This window comes from Anabrus simplex, chromosome 6 (genome assembly GCF_040414725.1).
Source record: "Anabrus simplex isolate iqAnaSimp1 chromosome 6, ASM4041472v1, whole genome shotgun sequence".
Classification (NCBI taxonomy): Eukaryota; Metazoa; Arthropoda; class Insecta; order Orthoptera; family Tettigoniidae; genus Anabrus; species Anabrus simplex.
The window spans coordinates 119,948,748-119,965,784 of NC_090270.1; the positions used below are offsets into that span (position 1 = coordinate 119,948,748).

Here is a 17,037-nt window from a genome sequence, read left to right on the forward strand (position 1 = left end):
TATCAGCAAGAACAAAGAAAAGAAAGCGCTGATAAAACGTTAAATCCCGCAGCCACACCATTTGACAAGAATAATCAAGGCAATGACGGGGTGAAAAAAAAAACTTCGTTTTGGAATCAGTAACAAATAATAGAATTAGAAAGTTAAATCCAAATTATAGGCAGCACGAATGGGTCATAGCAGGAATCGAATCGTGGGAATTTGAACCCGAGGAATTGTTGCACGAAGACGGTCTACCTAAAGGAGTGAAATTAAAGAGAGGACTGCCCGTTATTTACGTCACAATATTGGGTATTCGAGTATTGTCATTATTGGATACTGGAGCGAGTATAAGTATCATCTCCAAACTACTATTCTCAGAGTTACAAGACAAAGCACACTTGCCTGTAATTCCGATTGCCAACATGAAAATCAAGGGCATAATTCCAGACAAGGTCACGAAATGCAAGATACAAACTTATTTGCCAATAGAGATCGGAGGAAATTTAATGGAACATCCATTTGTAGTCATGGACAAAATCCAATATAACTTAATTATTGGATCAGATTTTATCAGGGAAAACAACATAGTAATTGATTTAAAGAAAGAAGAAATAAGGATCAGATGTGACGGTGAAAGAGGACTGGACATTACAGCTAGAATAGAAAACAAGGAAACGAGCGAGCTACAGAAAACCATGAATATTTCAATAAATGAAGCTGCCCATGTTGCCGAGAAGATAATGGAAAGATACGACACAGAAGACGCTGTATGTGGACAGACAATCGACAGTGGAATAGGAGGAAATCCTGAACAGCAAGGGATAATTGAGAATCTGCTGAAAAGGTATAGCAATGCTTTTAAGAGCCAGCCTGGAGCAATAAAGAACTTTGAGTACAAGTTATTAGTGAAAGATTGGAGGCCATTTAAGATTAAACCGTACCCTATACCAGATAAATTCATGCCCGAGGCTAGGAAAGTAATACAGGAGATGATGGATAATGGTATAATATCTAAAGCACATACACCATTCGTTAGCCCTCTGGTAGTGGTAAGAAAAAGCAATGGATCAATTCGCGTGTGCATTGATGCGAGACAGGTCAATTCCAAATTAATTCCTGAGTATGATAAAGCCCCAGTAATAAAGGAGATAATAAGAGGATTTCGGAACAAGAGATTTTTCACGATCTTAGATTTGACTTCCTCATACTTCCACATAGTTTTGGAGAGTAAATCCAAGCTATTTACTGGTTTCATGTTTGATAATCAAACGTATATCTTTGAAAGACTCCCATTCGGCATTTCTAACTCTGCGGCTGCATTGGTACGAGCTTTAGACAGGAACTTGAAACCGGAAGTAAAAGAATTTATAACCATTTATGTTGATGACATCGTACTGGCGACAGCAACTTTCGAGGAGCATGTAGTCAAGTTGGAACAGCTGTTAAGAAATTTAGATGAGGCTGGATTCAAAATCAATCGATCCAAGTCAAAGTTCTGCCAATCTGAAATCTTGTTTGTTGGACATGTAATTGATGGAACTGGAATAAGACCAAACCCAGTTAAGATACAGGCCATATGTAACTTTCCGAAGCCCAGAAGGATTAAGCATATCCGACAATTCTTGGGAATGACGAGATTTTTCGCTAGCCACTGTCCAAAGTATACAGAGATATTAGCTCCTCTGCAAGATTTATTGAAGACCAATAATCGTTGGCGGTGGAATGAAAGTCATGATCGAGCTTTTGTTAACGCGAAGGAATTACTAGCTAACAGTATAAAACTTGGATATCCGGACTTCGATCGTGAGTTTATCATTCAATCTGATGCCTCAGCAGTTGGAGTTGGAGCTGTGTTGTATCAGGAGAGTAATGGGGAGAATAATATAAACTATTTGGCCTTCGTTAGTAGAAAATTAAGAAACCATGAACTTAAGTATACGACCACTGAGCTTGAGATGTTGGCCATTGTTTACGCATTACAACAGTGGAGGAAAATAGTGTATGGGTATCCGGTAGTTGTTAGGACGGACCATAAAGCACTAACGTTTGTGTTAAAAACCACATTATCCAGCGAGAGAGTATCACGATGGGCACTTTATGCGCAGCAATTTAATTTAAGAATTGAGTTCTGCCCAGGTAAAAGTAATGTGTTGGCGGACAGTCTAAGCCGAAATCCAACAGAAGAGCCTCTGGAGGTCAATGTTATCGAAATAACTCAAGAGGATGAAGAATGTTTGGAAAGCCTAAAACGATTGCCGGAGTTGCAACTTGAGGATACATCTCTGAAAGAGATTATTGAATATTGTCTAAGAAGGTCAGCTGATGATGGACCCGAAGATCAAAAAAATGATTATGTGCTGACGAATAACATCTTGTATAAGTACATAGACAAAGATCGGAAGAAATTAAGAGTGGTGGTGCCACGCAAATTAAGATGTAAACTCATATGGTACATCCATAGAATGATTGGTCATGGTGGTCTAGATAAATCAGCAGCTACAATAGGAGAGACTTTCACATGGACTGGATTCCGGAGAACCATCGGGAGAATAGTAAAAACCTGCGATATATGCCAGAGGGTGAAATACAACTCCGTATTATTGTATCAACCACCGATAGCTGTAATACCAGACCGACCTAGGGAAGTATATGCCATGGATTTGTATGGGAGTTTACCCGTAGGTAAACGTGGAAACCGTTTTGTATTGGTAGTCCTCGATGTGATGTCAAAATTTGTATCACTTCAGCCCATTAGGAAGGCCAACTCAAAGTCCATAATTAGGAGTTTGGAAAGAGTAACGATACCAAAGATGGGTAAACCAAAATGCATAATAACGGACCATGGAACACAGTTTACGTCAAACGAATTTGCGGAAGCCTTAAGGAAAATGAACATTCAACACCGATTTAGTTCAATAAGGCACCCTGAATCCAATGCAGCTGAAAGGGTCATGAAGGAAATTGCGAAATATTGTAGGATTTTCTGCCATGAACGTCATTGGACATGGACTTCGTGTTTACCGACAATAGCCGATTGTATAAATTTTACATGGCACGAGTCTATCGGCAATATTCCAAGCGTTCTTCACATGAACGAGCAGCCAAGACGTCCCTGGAACGAGATCATTGCTAGACCAGTCGAAGAAAGTCCTAGCGTCGAAGAGAACATAAAGCAAGCTCAGGCATGTATGAAAAGGCAGGCCGAAAAACGTCTCAAGAAGTTAAGGCATAAGAAATTCCGAGAACCTTTGGAGGTTGGAACATATGTTCTCGTAAGAAAACCAGCTGTGTCTTGTCCTACGGAAAAGTTCTATTCCAAGTTTGCACATTTGTACATTGGGCCGTTCAAAGTTATTGAAGCACTGGGCAATAACGCATATAAAGTACAGAGTTTGGAGTCCAACAATATTGCTATTTTCAATGCTTCAAGTCTTAAACAGTACAGTTTCCCGATCGTTGAAGAGGAGGAAGTCAATATCATCGTGGAAGACGAAAGAAACGGAGATGCTTGGGATGTTTATTCGCTGACCGACGGATCAGATGACGAATGATGAAGTCCAGACAGGATTCGAAGACAGGATATGGAATAACAGTATCTCAAGACCAGAGTTAGTTTCGTTCATTTCAGACATGATAAAAGAAGATTTCATTGAAGAAGAGAATTATGATAAGATCTGGCATGAATATGAAATTTCTCCTTTCATACGAAATTTCATTTTTGAGTAGAGGAGGAATATAACCTTCCAATGTATGTCAGGATGAGATTGGAACACATTGGAAGTTTATGACGAGAAATGATGTCAATGAAATCTTATATCCGGTTATCACACCTCCAGATGAATTAGAGGGCAGTTGATTTGTCTAATTACGTGAACGGCATCGCCGAATTGAAGATATCAGCAGATTGATAACCAGCTCTAAACCCCGTGGTATCTTGGAAATGTTGGTAGATAGTTAATATTGTGAAACATAGGGCAGGATTATATGAATAATACGCATTCTTCAAGTAAAGTTTCCGGAATGCATGAACGGCAGTATATCTGCGACAGAATGTTACTGAGGGCCATGAAATATGTAAACAATAAATTTATATGAGAGGGCCATACCTTGTACATCTAGTCTCGCACGATCCAACGATCGAGATGAAATAAAGAAACTGTCGATTACTAACCTAAAATACGAGGCGGCAATTATTAAATAAGTTCCTTTACTAATACAGCTGATTTGTACGAGATCGTCTTACATTATGTGTCAAATGTTTCCAATTGTCAGAAACATATGGGAGCTAGAAGCTGAGAAGAATTCTGAAAAGCAAACCGTCTGCAATTATTATGTTGTAGTAGAATCTGTTTTGTCTCTGAAGAAGTTGATACACTCTAAATCTGCACCTCAGAAAGATCGGAAGCAAGAATTCATAGGGAAAAGATTGTATTGAAAGGAGTTATTAAAGAGATATTGGCATATTATAAACATACAATATTGTAAAACAAGATATCTTGTTATTGAATGAAAAGGCAAGTGTATCGCTTGAACTGTTAAAATTGTATTAAGGTGTATGACTTTGTGCTAATTGATATCTCTAAGTTTCAGGTAAAATGGAATCGTCAGCAGATGCTTATTCAGATACAATGTGTGCACGTATCAACATGAACAACTAAAATAGAGGGACCTCAAAGGATCTGATCTGAAATGTGATGGACAATACTTGATAATGTTATTGAGTGAGAGCTGAACTCGGAAGGTGACACCGTCGTGGAGCAACAACCCAGGATGAGTACTTGAATATCTTATACATATTCCGCCACGTAATTGCTTATTGTAGTTGTAGAGTAGTATTTATTTTGTTGTCAATTTTGACATGAACAATTTTAACTTGAAAGCGACCGTTATTTGTTGGACATTGCGTTGTAATATTTATGATCGTTACGGCTAGTGTGGTGAGCCGGACTACGTTGTGATAATATGCGATAGTTGTGTAAGATTTCTTTAATGTTTGCTAGCAAGGTTTTACGAAAGTTTCTTCGACATAGATGTTATTGGTACCGTAATGATGTTATGGTATTGAACGCTAATTTAACTTGGAGCTCAGAATACCTCGGAGGAGCTCGGTATTTTGCGACGTGCGATTCTGTGGTCTTCAAAACGTTATGTGCTTGTGTGGAAATACAGTGTTTGATAATAGAAGTGTGATACTATTGTGGTGACATGGAATTAATGCGGCAACGTATTTAGTAATTTTACGTAATTGCCTGAATAGATTGTTCTTTAGTATTGTGAATTCGCTGTGCATGACGAGTTGTGCGATGTAATAAGGTGTTAGTTACGGTAGGATCTTTGAAAATATTTACGTGGATAGAGAGATGTGATGATTATAGACGTGTCATTGGGATTGCGAATTTTATGATGATGTTATGTGAAGGTCCTGATGATGGTATTGACGGTAGAAACTATGTTGGTCATGCGTGAATTTTGATGTTGTCGTGATGAATAATTTATTTAGGTACGAGGCCGTATTTTAGAATAATATTATAGGATGTTGCACTCACGAACACTAGTAGTTGGTCGTCACATTTATCCTATTTAAATACAAGATTGACCAGAGCGCACGATATTAAAGGGATGTTTAGGATCTTCGCAAGATAATCGATAACGTAAAGATTGAGGTCATGTCGTAAAAGAAATATGATCTTCTATGGTAAGTAAACCATTTCTTTGCTAGTTGGATTTTGTAGATCATTTGAGTTGACGCCTAGTGCTAATGTAGTATTCCAGGTCAAACGACACAGTGGTATCCGGAGGCGCAGAATCAACGTAGTTAGACAAGGTTATCGTAGACGTTGCAATGTCTCTTGATGTTTTTTTATCTAGGTGCAGTCACCGATGAATGTACGAGAGGATCGAGTCTGTCTTTTAAATACATGATTTTGATGGATGTTACATTATGTTACGATCCTGTGTCTTTCAAACATTTCTATTGCATTTATGGTGACTTTATGAAGTTAAAATAACGGTATTTTTCAAGTTGCTAGATAGACAGATACCGACATATAACGCGGTGATTTTTAAAAAGAAATGACGGAATATTATGAGATATTTGGGTAGTAAATAGCATTCTGAAGTGGAAGATTCTATAATTCCCAGTGATTTATTTTTGAAAAATGCGAGATTGATATCTGATCTTTCCATGTAAGCCTTCAGCAGAGGGGCACTTTGTCTCTTTTGTTTTTTTCGATTTACGATGTTATAATTTATTTGTAACAAGAGCCTGAAGTTAGGTGTTTATTTTCAAGTTAACAGAATATTTTCCTTCCTATTTTCATTTGTGTTGCCGATAATTTGTTCTTAATGTAATTGATACATCTGAAGTTATTTTAAAAGTCATTAAACGGGAGATCCTTCCATAAATAGAACATTTTACGGAGTTATCATTTAAAGTAGCGTAGGAACATTAGGTTAGTTATTTAATTTAGGATAAGATTAAATGTTGGTCAATGTATCTCGTCGAATATGCCAATATCCTCGGTCTCTTAATACTCTATTGAGGAATATTCACGTAATTTAGGCTGAAATGATGATTACATTCCACGTTAAAAAGCCACGATGATAACAGTCCACTTACTTAACCTGTGTCCCAACTCGTCGGACTTGCACGTCCCTTGAGTGGAGCCTTCATGGATCTCCGACTGCATTGCTTCGCCGCGGCTTAACCCAACACTGAGATACTGAATTAAAATTTACAGCATGGTCACAGGGACTGCTGTCAGGGCACAATACATTATCATTATAGACTGTTATGCCTTTCAGCGTTCAGTCTGCAAGCCTCTGTGAATTTACTAAACGTCGCCACAATCCTCGATTTGCAACTAGTGTTGTGGCTTCATTTAGTTCTATACCTCTTACCTTTAAATCGTTAGAAACCGAGTCTAACCATCGTCGTCTTGGTCTACCTCTACTTCTCTTACCCTCCATAGCAGAGTCCATTATTCTCCTAGGTAACCTATCCTCCTTCATTCACCTCACATGACCCCACCACCGAAGCCGGTTTATGCGTACAGCTTCATCCATCGAGTTCATTCCTAAATTAGCCTTTATCTCCTCATTCCGAGTACCATTTTGCCATTGTTTCCACCTGTTTGTACCAGCAATCATTCTTGCTACTTTCATGTCTGTTACTTCTAACTTATGAATAAGATATCCTGAGTCCACCCAGCTTTCGCTCCCCTAAAGCAAAGTTGGTCTGAAAACAGACCGATGTAAAGATAGTTTCGTCTGGGAGCTGACTTCCTTCTTACAGAATATTGTTGATCGCAACTGCGAGCTCACTGCATTAGCTTTACGACACCTTGATTACTATATTACTATTACTATATTACCATCCTGGGAGAACACACAACCTAAGTACTTGAAATTATCGACCTGTTCTAGCTTTGTATCACCAATCTGACATTCAATTCTGTTGAATTTCGTACCCACTGACATCAATTTAGTCTTCAAGAGGCTAATTTTCATACCATACTCATTGCACCTATTTTCAAGTTCCGAGATATTAGACTGCAGGCTTTCGGCAAAATCTGCCCTTAAGATCAAGTCGTCAGCATAGGCCAGAGTGCTTATTACATTTCCACCTAACTGAATCCCTCCCTGCCATTTTATACCTTTCAACAGATGATCCATGTAAACTACGAACAGAAAAGGTGAAAGATTACAGCCTTGTCTAACCCCTGCAAGTACCCTGAACTAAGAACTCATTCTACCATCAATTCTCACTGAAGCCCAATTGTCAACATAAATACCTTTGATTGATTGAAATAATCTACCTTTAATTCCATATTCCATATATAAAATCGAATATAAATCATATTGGTCTGAATGAGGTACAGATTGTAGTAACACTATGGGAGGAAACCCTGAAAAAATCATAATTATCCGTGAAATAGTAAGAGAGTTATGAAGGAAACCGTGATATATTGTCAAAAAGGCGGGAAATGTTGAACATTTTATTTTAAAATAATATAATTAGAATTTTGACATTGTTGAAGTTGCTTCTGATTGCTCTGAAGCATGCCAATACTGGGATATGTGCAGCATTTGTCAACGTTTGTAGCATATTTAACAATCGAATGAATATTGGCCTATTTTCCCTGTGTTAAGCTGGGTCTCCCCCCAACCTTAATAAGATATAGCCCCACACAAAATTTGGAGTCAAATAGTTAATTGGTTACAAAGTGTTTGACAAATAATTTTTTTTTATATGTTGAAAGGAAAATACTCCTTACTGCAGAGTTTTCATTTCTTTGGGCTATAATTTGGCAGAGTTGTCAAAATTGCTCATATACATTAGAAACAACTTCTGGTTTTGCAGTCAGGTATAAACTATTGGAGATACCACTTTCCAATTTTTCATTATTCATTCAATAGGAAAAAATCTGGTTTCGTTCTATTTCAGGAGTAAAAATTGAAGATATTATTCAACTGATAATAATATGCAGAAGTGCTCTTAGTTCCTGTACATACCAGACATTCTCCGAAAATTTCAGATGAATCTGATAAGAACTCTGCCACAACGAGCATTTTGTGCATGGTGGAAAAGAGCTGAAAATAAAATGTAAAGGTAGAAAAATGGCAATAGAAAGTTTTAAGAATCATAATTGCTTTAAAACTGCTCTGGATTGTAATTTAGTCCCTCAGATGTCATTTTCCTCTTACGTACATCGCAAGCGTTCTACAAAGTAAATATATTTCAGCGGTATTAATGAAATGGTAGTCCTAAAGAACCTTCAAGTTAATTTTGTCTGACAGTGCGGGAGAAAAGGCGTGGGCATGCTTTATTTACGCCGTACTGCTACCCTTCAAATCTGGCACTTAAAGTTTTAAAAATGGCGTTAGGAAAACTGATAATAGGATTTGGAAGCGGAAGAATTTGGTGATTTTTAAGGTTAAAATTGGATTTTCTACATTTTGGTAAAATATTGGCAACATTTCAATCACGACTCCCCTTAATAAAATATGAACACTTAAATAATGAATATATTTTGTTAGTAAATAGAACTGCTATTATCTTGGACTTATAATTAAGAACTGAGAAACCGGAGATGGTTGCACCTAAATTTTTCTCGTACTCCCGAATATTTAGGAATAATTATTTTTTGGGAAAGGCCAGTCATAAATATATTATTTTCGAATTCTCACATGGACTGTTGTTACACATTCTTGAAGAGAATTTCGCATTATAACAGTATATCATTAATTTAATATATGAAATATTGTATGCACATTTTCTTAAAGAAAATTCTGAAATTTGATCAAGAAATGTTCAGTTCCAGGTTATGTAAGCGGTAAGGAACTCAGGTTTTACAGTCTTCGAGAAGGTTCGCGGTCCCTCTGTTGCAGGCAGTACCCTTTACCTTCGAATACCACCGAGAGGGCTGTATAATAGATCCGACTATCTGATTCGAAACATCCAAAACACAACCTAGTGAGGTACATGATGAAAAGAAAACAACATATGAACTAACCATCCCATTCTATCAACAAGAATACCAGCTGGATGATATCGAAGTCATCGGATTAATGGCTGGCACTAGAGGAAACATTCCTGTATTTTTTTGTCAAGTTCTGCAAATCATGTAACCTCCAATAAGAATTAAAAGAATTGCCGTGACTGCCTTGAAATATTCGATCCAAATCCTGAAGAACCAGATCTCCCTAACTCTGTAATTCAAAAATATATCGTCCCTGCTGTGCCAAGACCGCGAATGTGATAATGCTGTTCCTAATTCCCGTAAGACTGGTCACGCCTCCCAGCCACATATTCAAGTGCAGTGCATCAGAACAATTTTCGTTGAGTTCATTTGACTATGTGCGAGTGTAAAGGAAAATGAACCTTACTGTACCGTACTGTAGGAGCGTATGTTTACATTGCTTATTTACCCATTCCTATAGTATGATGTATTTAAGATTCATGTTTTATTTGAGCGACTGCACGACGTAAGATGGGCTGAAGTGACCTAGCTCATTACTAAAGCCCGGATTTTTATGCAGTAACAGGTTAGACTGCAAACAAATTTGGTTAGTAGGAAGTGTCGGCCACCCGCTCTTCCATAGTGTAGTAAGAGTAACATAAATATTATAAGGGTTCTGATGGGCCGTACTCCTGATGTTTATGCATACTCCATAGTATAGTCGTAGTGAAGGTAGACTATACTTGCTACTCGCTTCAGTAACTTTGCATTCTAACCTATTAATGCTTAAGAATCCGGGCTCTACTCATTACTTTACTGTTCTTGTCTAGCCTCTGTAGGTAGTGCGATTCGAATTATTTTGAAAGTATCAATTTAAAATTTGATGAATGGGGAGTTTGATTTAATTGAAATAACATTAATTATGTATGTTTTAGTATAGTAATAGAACAAATTTATTTATTTATAGTGGATAAGTCCGAAAACAGCTATAAGATGAAACGGAGTCGACGGAGAGTGAAATTAGTGTGATTTCGTAACATCCACAGCAGGACAACGCAGTCAGAAAAGAATCTCTAAACCTTAACTCCGCTCATTCACTTAACATATAAGACCCAGTAAACTTTTATGCGACGTATTTTACACCCAAAGGATCTGCGACCGTGGTTCTGACACTACCACACCGTGGTTCTGACACTACCACTGAGCGTTATTACTTTTTTTTGTCTGCTCTTAACGCTGGAAGCCATTAGAGAGACATGGTTCTTATGTATCCTGTTATAATCTTGTCATTACTACATTTAGGCGGACATCAATCTTCCTGATGTGCGAACATTGTTCAATATTGGCGTGGAGTATTCGCCAAAGGACAAAACAAGTCCTAGAAAATAGCCTAGTAGTCGAAAGTCCTCAAGTGTATACAGAGTGAGGCACTAAAGATGTACCACCTGAATAAAACAATATTTTTAATAATAGGAGAATATTCTTCAGAAAACATTTGCTTGGCATGAAGTGTGACTTAATGTAATATGATACCTGTTCGCAGTCAGCTGCTCTTCTCTCTCTAGGACGCAATCAGATACCTTTCTTCAGAGGGCAGGCAGCACACTTAGAGTAGTATCAAGAGGCAGCACCTAGGAAACGAAACCACCGAGCAAGTGGCCATGCGGTTAGGGTCACGCAGCTGTGTGCTTGTATTCGTTAGATCGTGGGTTCGAACCCCATTCTCGGCAGCCCTGAAGATGGTTTTTTCGTGGTTTCCCAGTTTCACACCGGGAAAATGCTGGGGCTGTACCTTCATTAAGGCCACGGTCACTTCCTTCCCACTCCTAGGCCTTTCTTATACCATCGTCGCCTGTCTGTGCCGGGGCGACGTAAAGCCAATTGCAAAACAAAAAGGGTAAGAAAACCGTACTTGGGCCATGGACTTAGCAAAAGCAAGTTCTTTGGCCGTGACTTAACAACCAAAAGTTATGTATAAACAACATGGGAATCCTGAAAATATAAATAAAAACTGGGAGCTCAGGCAACTGCAATGTAATAAATCAGTGTATTTTGATAGGGTAGATCAGGGAAACTACTGTCCAAAATGAGTGCAATTGGACTTGACAAAAGAGTGACTGAATGGGTGGCTCTGTTTCTAGAAAATAGAACTCAGAGAATTAGAGTAGGTGAAGCTTTATCTGTCCCTGTAAAAATTAAGAGGGGAATTCATCAAGGCAGTATTATTGGACCTTTATGTTTCCTTATATATATCAATGATATGTGTAAAGAAGTGGAATCAGAGATAAGGCTTTTCGCAGATGATGTTATTCTGTACAGAGTAATAAATAAGTTACAAGATTGTGAGCAACTGCAAAATGACCTCGATAATGTTGTGAGATGGACAGTAGGCAATGGTATGATGATAAATGGGGATAAAAGTCAGGTTGTGAGTTTCACAAATAGAAAAAGTCCTCTCAGTTTAAATCACTGCGTTGATGGGGTGAAAGTTCCCTTTGGGGATCATTGTAAATACCTAGCTATAAATATAAGGAAAGATTTTCATTGGGGTAATCACATAAATATGATTGTAAATAAAAGGTACAGATCTCTGCACATGGTTATGAGAGTATTTAGGGGTTGTATTAAGGAAGTAAAGGAGAGAGCATATTTGTCTCTGGTGAGACCTCAACTTGAGTATGGTTCCAGTGTATGGGACCCTTACCAGGATTACTTGATTCAGGAACTGTAAAAATCCAAAGAAAAGCAGCTCGATTTGTTCTGGGCGATTTCCGACAAAAGAGTAGCGTTACAAAAATGTTGCAAAGTTTGGGCTGGGAAGACTTGGTAGAAAGGAGACGAGCTGCTCGACTAGGTGGTATGTTCCGAGCTGTCAGTAGAGAGATGGCGTGGGAGGACATCAGTAGACGAATAAGTTTGGATGGTGTCTTTAAAAGTAGGAAAGATCACAATATGAAGATAAAGTTGGAATTCAAGAGGACAAATTGGGGCAGATATTCGTTTATAGGAAGGGGAGTTAGGGATTGGAATAACTTACCAAGGGAGATGTTCAATAAATTTCCAATTTCTTTGCAATCATTTAAGAAAAGGCTAGGAAAACAACAGATAGGGAATCTGCCACCTGGGCGACTGCCCTAAATGCAGATCAGTAGTGATTGATTGATTGATTGATAAGTTTATACGTTTTAATAACGGTAAAGGGCCTACCTCTTCAATACCTTTGCCGTAGAATATATCTATAGTTTCTGAACCGCACTTGGGCCAGTGAAGCGTTACAAGAACACGGAGGTTTCAAATTCGATATAATGTTTAGACAGCAGGTGCGACGACGCATTTCAGTATCTCATTGAAAAGAGGAAGGGCCATTGTATTTAGGAAGACCTCGGTGTGACATCATCAGGTGATGCAATAGTTCAGCCATGTTGAGGGGCTAAAATAGCCATGCCACGTGTCTCTGGACTTAGGCGTTGTAGCACGTTGTCCCCATTGTTGCTCAATTTATCTCAGTGAGTTCTATTACCGTACAGAACATTGAGAACATTGTGGTGCGGAGAGTTGCAAAAATGTTCTTCCTTATATGGAAAATAATGATTTAAAAATTATCGAAAACGTATTCGAGACGACTTTTCCATAATCCCCCCTTCACAAAATTCACCATTGCCGAGCGTGACAAGACTTATCGGGAGTGTATAAAGGTATTTTTATTTTTTCTTTACTTTTTCTACTTGTTTAACTTCGCAGTACCACATCGAAGATTTTCGACGACGAAAGGATGCGAATGTAGTGACCATGGCCTTAAACAAGGTACAGCCCCAGCATTTACCTGGTTTGAAATTGGGAAACCACGGAATGCCATCTTCAGCGCTGCCAACGGTGCAATTCAAACTCATGTCGCAAACTTAACGGTGCCACGCGAAATGAGGCGAGTTCCGCTCTACTGAAGACCCGATCGAACACATCTGCTGCCACAGTGGTGGAAAATGATTTGGATGTGGATAGTGATCACCCTGGACTGTTCGACTATGCCTTGTCTATTTTTAGAATAAATGAATGAAATGTCATCAGTTAAAATCTCAAACCCATACTGACTTAATACTTTGTTTCGACAAATCCTACAGTATCAAGCGGTATCTATTCTACGTCATACTTGCAGCCGTGACCACGACACAACCCTGAACCAGATTTTTTTATAGGCTGAAACGAGGAAGGAATATGGAAGTCACCGTCGGTATTTCAAGTGGAATGATATGGTTAAATAGATATTTTTTTCAATAGGCGGAGATATACTGGAGATCGCTGAGGTCGCTGCTGTCCTCTTTGGAAGCTTCGCTGTGAGAGTAGGAGTACCTCAGGGATCAGCCCTGCCACCGCTGCTCTTCATTTTTGTTATGGATACCACTGCTCGTGACCAGGATTAGGATGTTCCTTGAACCGTACTTCATACCGACGACATGCTACTTGCAGCTAAAACCAAAGAGAAACTGCGGCGCCAATACATTCTGCGTCTAGTAGTACTTGGAAACTAATCCGAGCACATCCACCGTCACAATGAATGGTCAAGATCTAGTGAAAACTGCTTCCAATATTTAGGATCCCGCCTGCAAAGTGAGAATGACCTTAATCAGCAAGTACGTGCTAGAGTGAATGTTGCATGGTTTAGATGGAAGGGGTTCTCAGAAATACTTTGCGATAGGCGTGTGCCGGTCCATATTAAATCTAAGGTGTACCGCACTATACTTTGGACAGCGGCGTTGTTTGGAACGGAGAGCTGGCCACTCAGCAAAAGCACCGAGCGCCTTCTGCACACCATGGAGGTGCACATGTTACCACGGAATGCCATCTTCAGCGCTGCCGATGGTGGGATTCAAACCCATGTCGCAAACTTAACGGCTTTTCACCCCTTGATCACATAACCAACGATACGATCCGACAGGGATTAGGTGTTTTTCCCACTAAAGGAATAATGCGAGAAGGGCATCTGACATGGTACGGCCATACTCTGAACGCGGCAAATGATGCCATCGCTTGTGTAACGTATAACTTCACCGTCGATGGTAAGTGCCCTCCTCGATGGCCAAGAAAACAGTGGCAACACACCCCAGCTGCAGACATGAAGATCTTTCAGCTGACACTGAATGTTGCGTCGATCCGAAGTACGGATCCTTCATCTGTGAAGAAGAAGAATAAGAAGACGAAGAGGAAGATTTAACCGGAGATAAAGTCAACTTCGGTATTTCAAGTTTATTGTATACTTTCATAACTCCTGCTTTACTATCTCCCTCAAATTTCCACCACCTATGAAAAAAGTCAATGTCACATTGTGTTTCCCTGTCCGGCTCGTTGGCTGAATGGTCAGCGTAATTGCCTTCGGTTCAAAGAGCTTCGGGTTCGATTCTTGGCCAGGTTGGACATTTTAACATTAAATGGTTATTTCCCCTGGCTCAGAGACTGGGTGTTTGTACTGTCCCTAACATTCCTGCAACCCACACATCACCAACACAGTATCCTCTACTACAGAAACATGCAGTTCCCATACACAGCAGAAGACAGACACCCTCCCTGGAGTGTCTGCCTTACAAGAGCAGGACCAGGCAAGCGTAATGTTTCTTCGGACACACGCGGCACTAAAAAGCAGCCATACTATAAATAAATAAATAAATAAATAAATAAATAAATAAATAAATAAATAAATAAATAAATAAATAAATAAATAAATAAATAAATAAATAAATAAATAAATAAATAAATAAATAAATAAATAAGTGTTCCCCTTCAAGCCAAGGACCTCTTATTTGAAGTATGTTACAGTTACATGTTACAATGACTGTACAGTGTACTTACTCGTAGTTAAAGGAAGTACTCGAAATTTTGTCCTTGTAACATAAAGTAAGGCTGTTTTCTTGTTCATTAAAAACAGCTGCACTTCTACCATAGTACCTAATAACTTTTCTTAATGTTGTATTGGTACCGTTAATAACTAGGATGATTTTTTTTGCTAGGGGCTTTACGTCGCACCGACGCAGATAGGTCTTATGGCGACGATGGGATAGGAAAGGCCCAGGAGTTGGAAGGAAGCGGCCGTGGCCTTAATTAAGGTACAGCCCCAGCATTGCCTGGTGTGAAAATGGGAAACCACGGAAAACCATCTTCAGGGCTACCACTATCTCCCGGATGCATGCTTACAGCCGCGCGCCTCTACTCGCCCGGTAGGATGACGTTTACACACAATCAAGCCAGTGGTGGCTGGTAAACACAAATTCTAAATTTTCTCGCAGAAGGGGCTGGTTTGCGGACCCATGTTTACTAAGATTCCTTTTTTGTTTCTAGTATCGTGTACTTACAGCTGTTTCAATTTGCGCCGTTAATTATGATACACTCTGTGTAACTCAGCTCAAACTCCAGGACTTCTATACTCATCTCACATAAACCTTATATTAGGAGGAGTTGTGTATCACATTCATCCACACAATGCGCTGTGATGGCAATCCGCGCTGACCATTCTTGCAAAATGTTACCACAACCACTAATGGTGTGAGAGAATTTCGGTTCGGAACGATAACGCCGATGCAAAACCCTGTGGTTCTTACAAACTATTAAGGACTTTGACCCTTCTAAATGATTTTTGTCCATTCGGTTGGCCTGCAGAAGGTAGAGTGTTACTTCATAAAGGTGTATTGATGTATTGCTTTATTTCCACTAACCTGCACATGAAAACTCTTCAGTTTAACTCACTAAGGTAGAATTCCTTGGATGAACCGGAGATATAACTCTGGGTCCCGGGGTACGAAATATGCACATTTTCCTGTATCACCATGCTAGTCAAGTTTCTACACAGAAAAGAATAAACACGTTACATCCAGTGTGTTATGGTGGATGGTTACTCACCAAGGCGTGTTGCAAGTGTGAGTCAGGGTGAGGTACCGTACCCCCAGATCGTACATTGCCCTTAGAACTCCTAGACTCGCACCTAAGGAGTGGCCACCCTCCACACCAATGAGAGAGGCGATTTTTCCTCTACGGTGAGCGTCCTGTATACCTGAAATAAAGAAAATAACACTTACATTAGATTCTGAATTCACTTATTAGATTATGACATTCTCCTTTTCTTGGCTAATTGTTTGACCGTTTAACAACACACAGGGGTCCTACAGACCCCGCACAAACTGTAACCATTTGTCACATTTGTCACGTCTAACATTGGTTTTACGGATTTTAATAATGAAAAATAAAAATCCACAGCCTGTTCCCAGTAAGGAATGGAATGAATGAAGCCTCCTTCTAGCGGCAAGGATAGGAATTGTGTCGGCTGCCGAAGCCTGTCGCACTCCTCTGGGGCAATGATAAACGAATAACAGATGAAATGAAATGATATTGGAGAGTGTTGCTGGAATTAAATATGACAGGGAAAACTGGAGTGCCCGGATAAAAACCTGCCCCGCCTCCGCTTTGTCCAGCACAAATCTCACATTGAGTGACCGCGATTTGAACCACGGAACGCTGCGGTGAGATGCCGGCGCGCTGCCGCCTGAGCCACGGAGGGTCTAAGGATTTTAATAATAATAATAATAATAATAATAATAATAATCCGGCTCCT

General features: G+C 39.4%; 1 protein-coding gene across 1 annotated transcript in view; it reads right to left on the minus strand.

Annotated features, from left to right (window-relative positions):
• LOC136875891 (dipeptidase 1-like) overlaps positions 1–17,037 on the minus strand; it is a 164,269-nt gene that overhangs the window by 67,154 nt on the left and 80,078 nt on the right. The window contains exon 7 of the mRNA XM_068228242.1: positions 16,329–16,479. Coding sequence (XP_068084343.1) covers positions 16,329–16,479 — 151 coding nt within the window. The remainder of the gene's footprint in view (positions 1–16,328; positions 16,480–17,037) is intronic.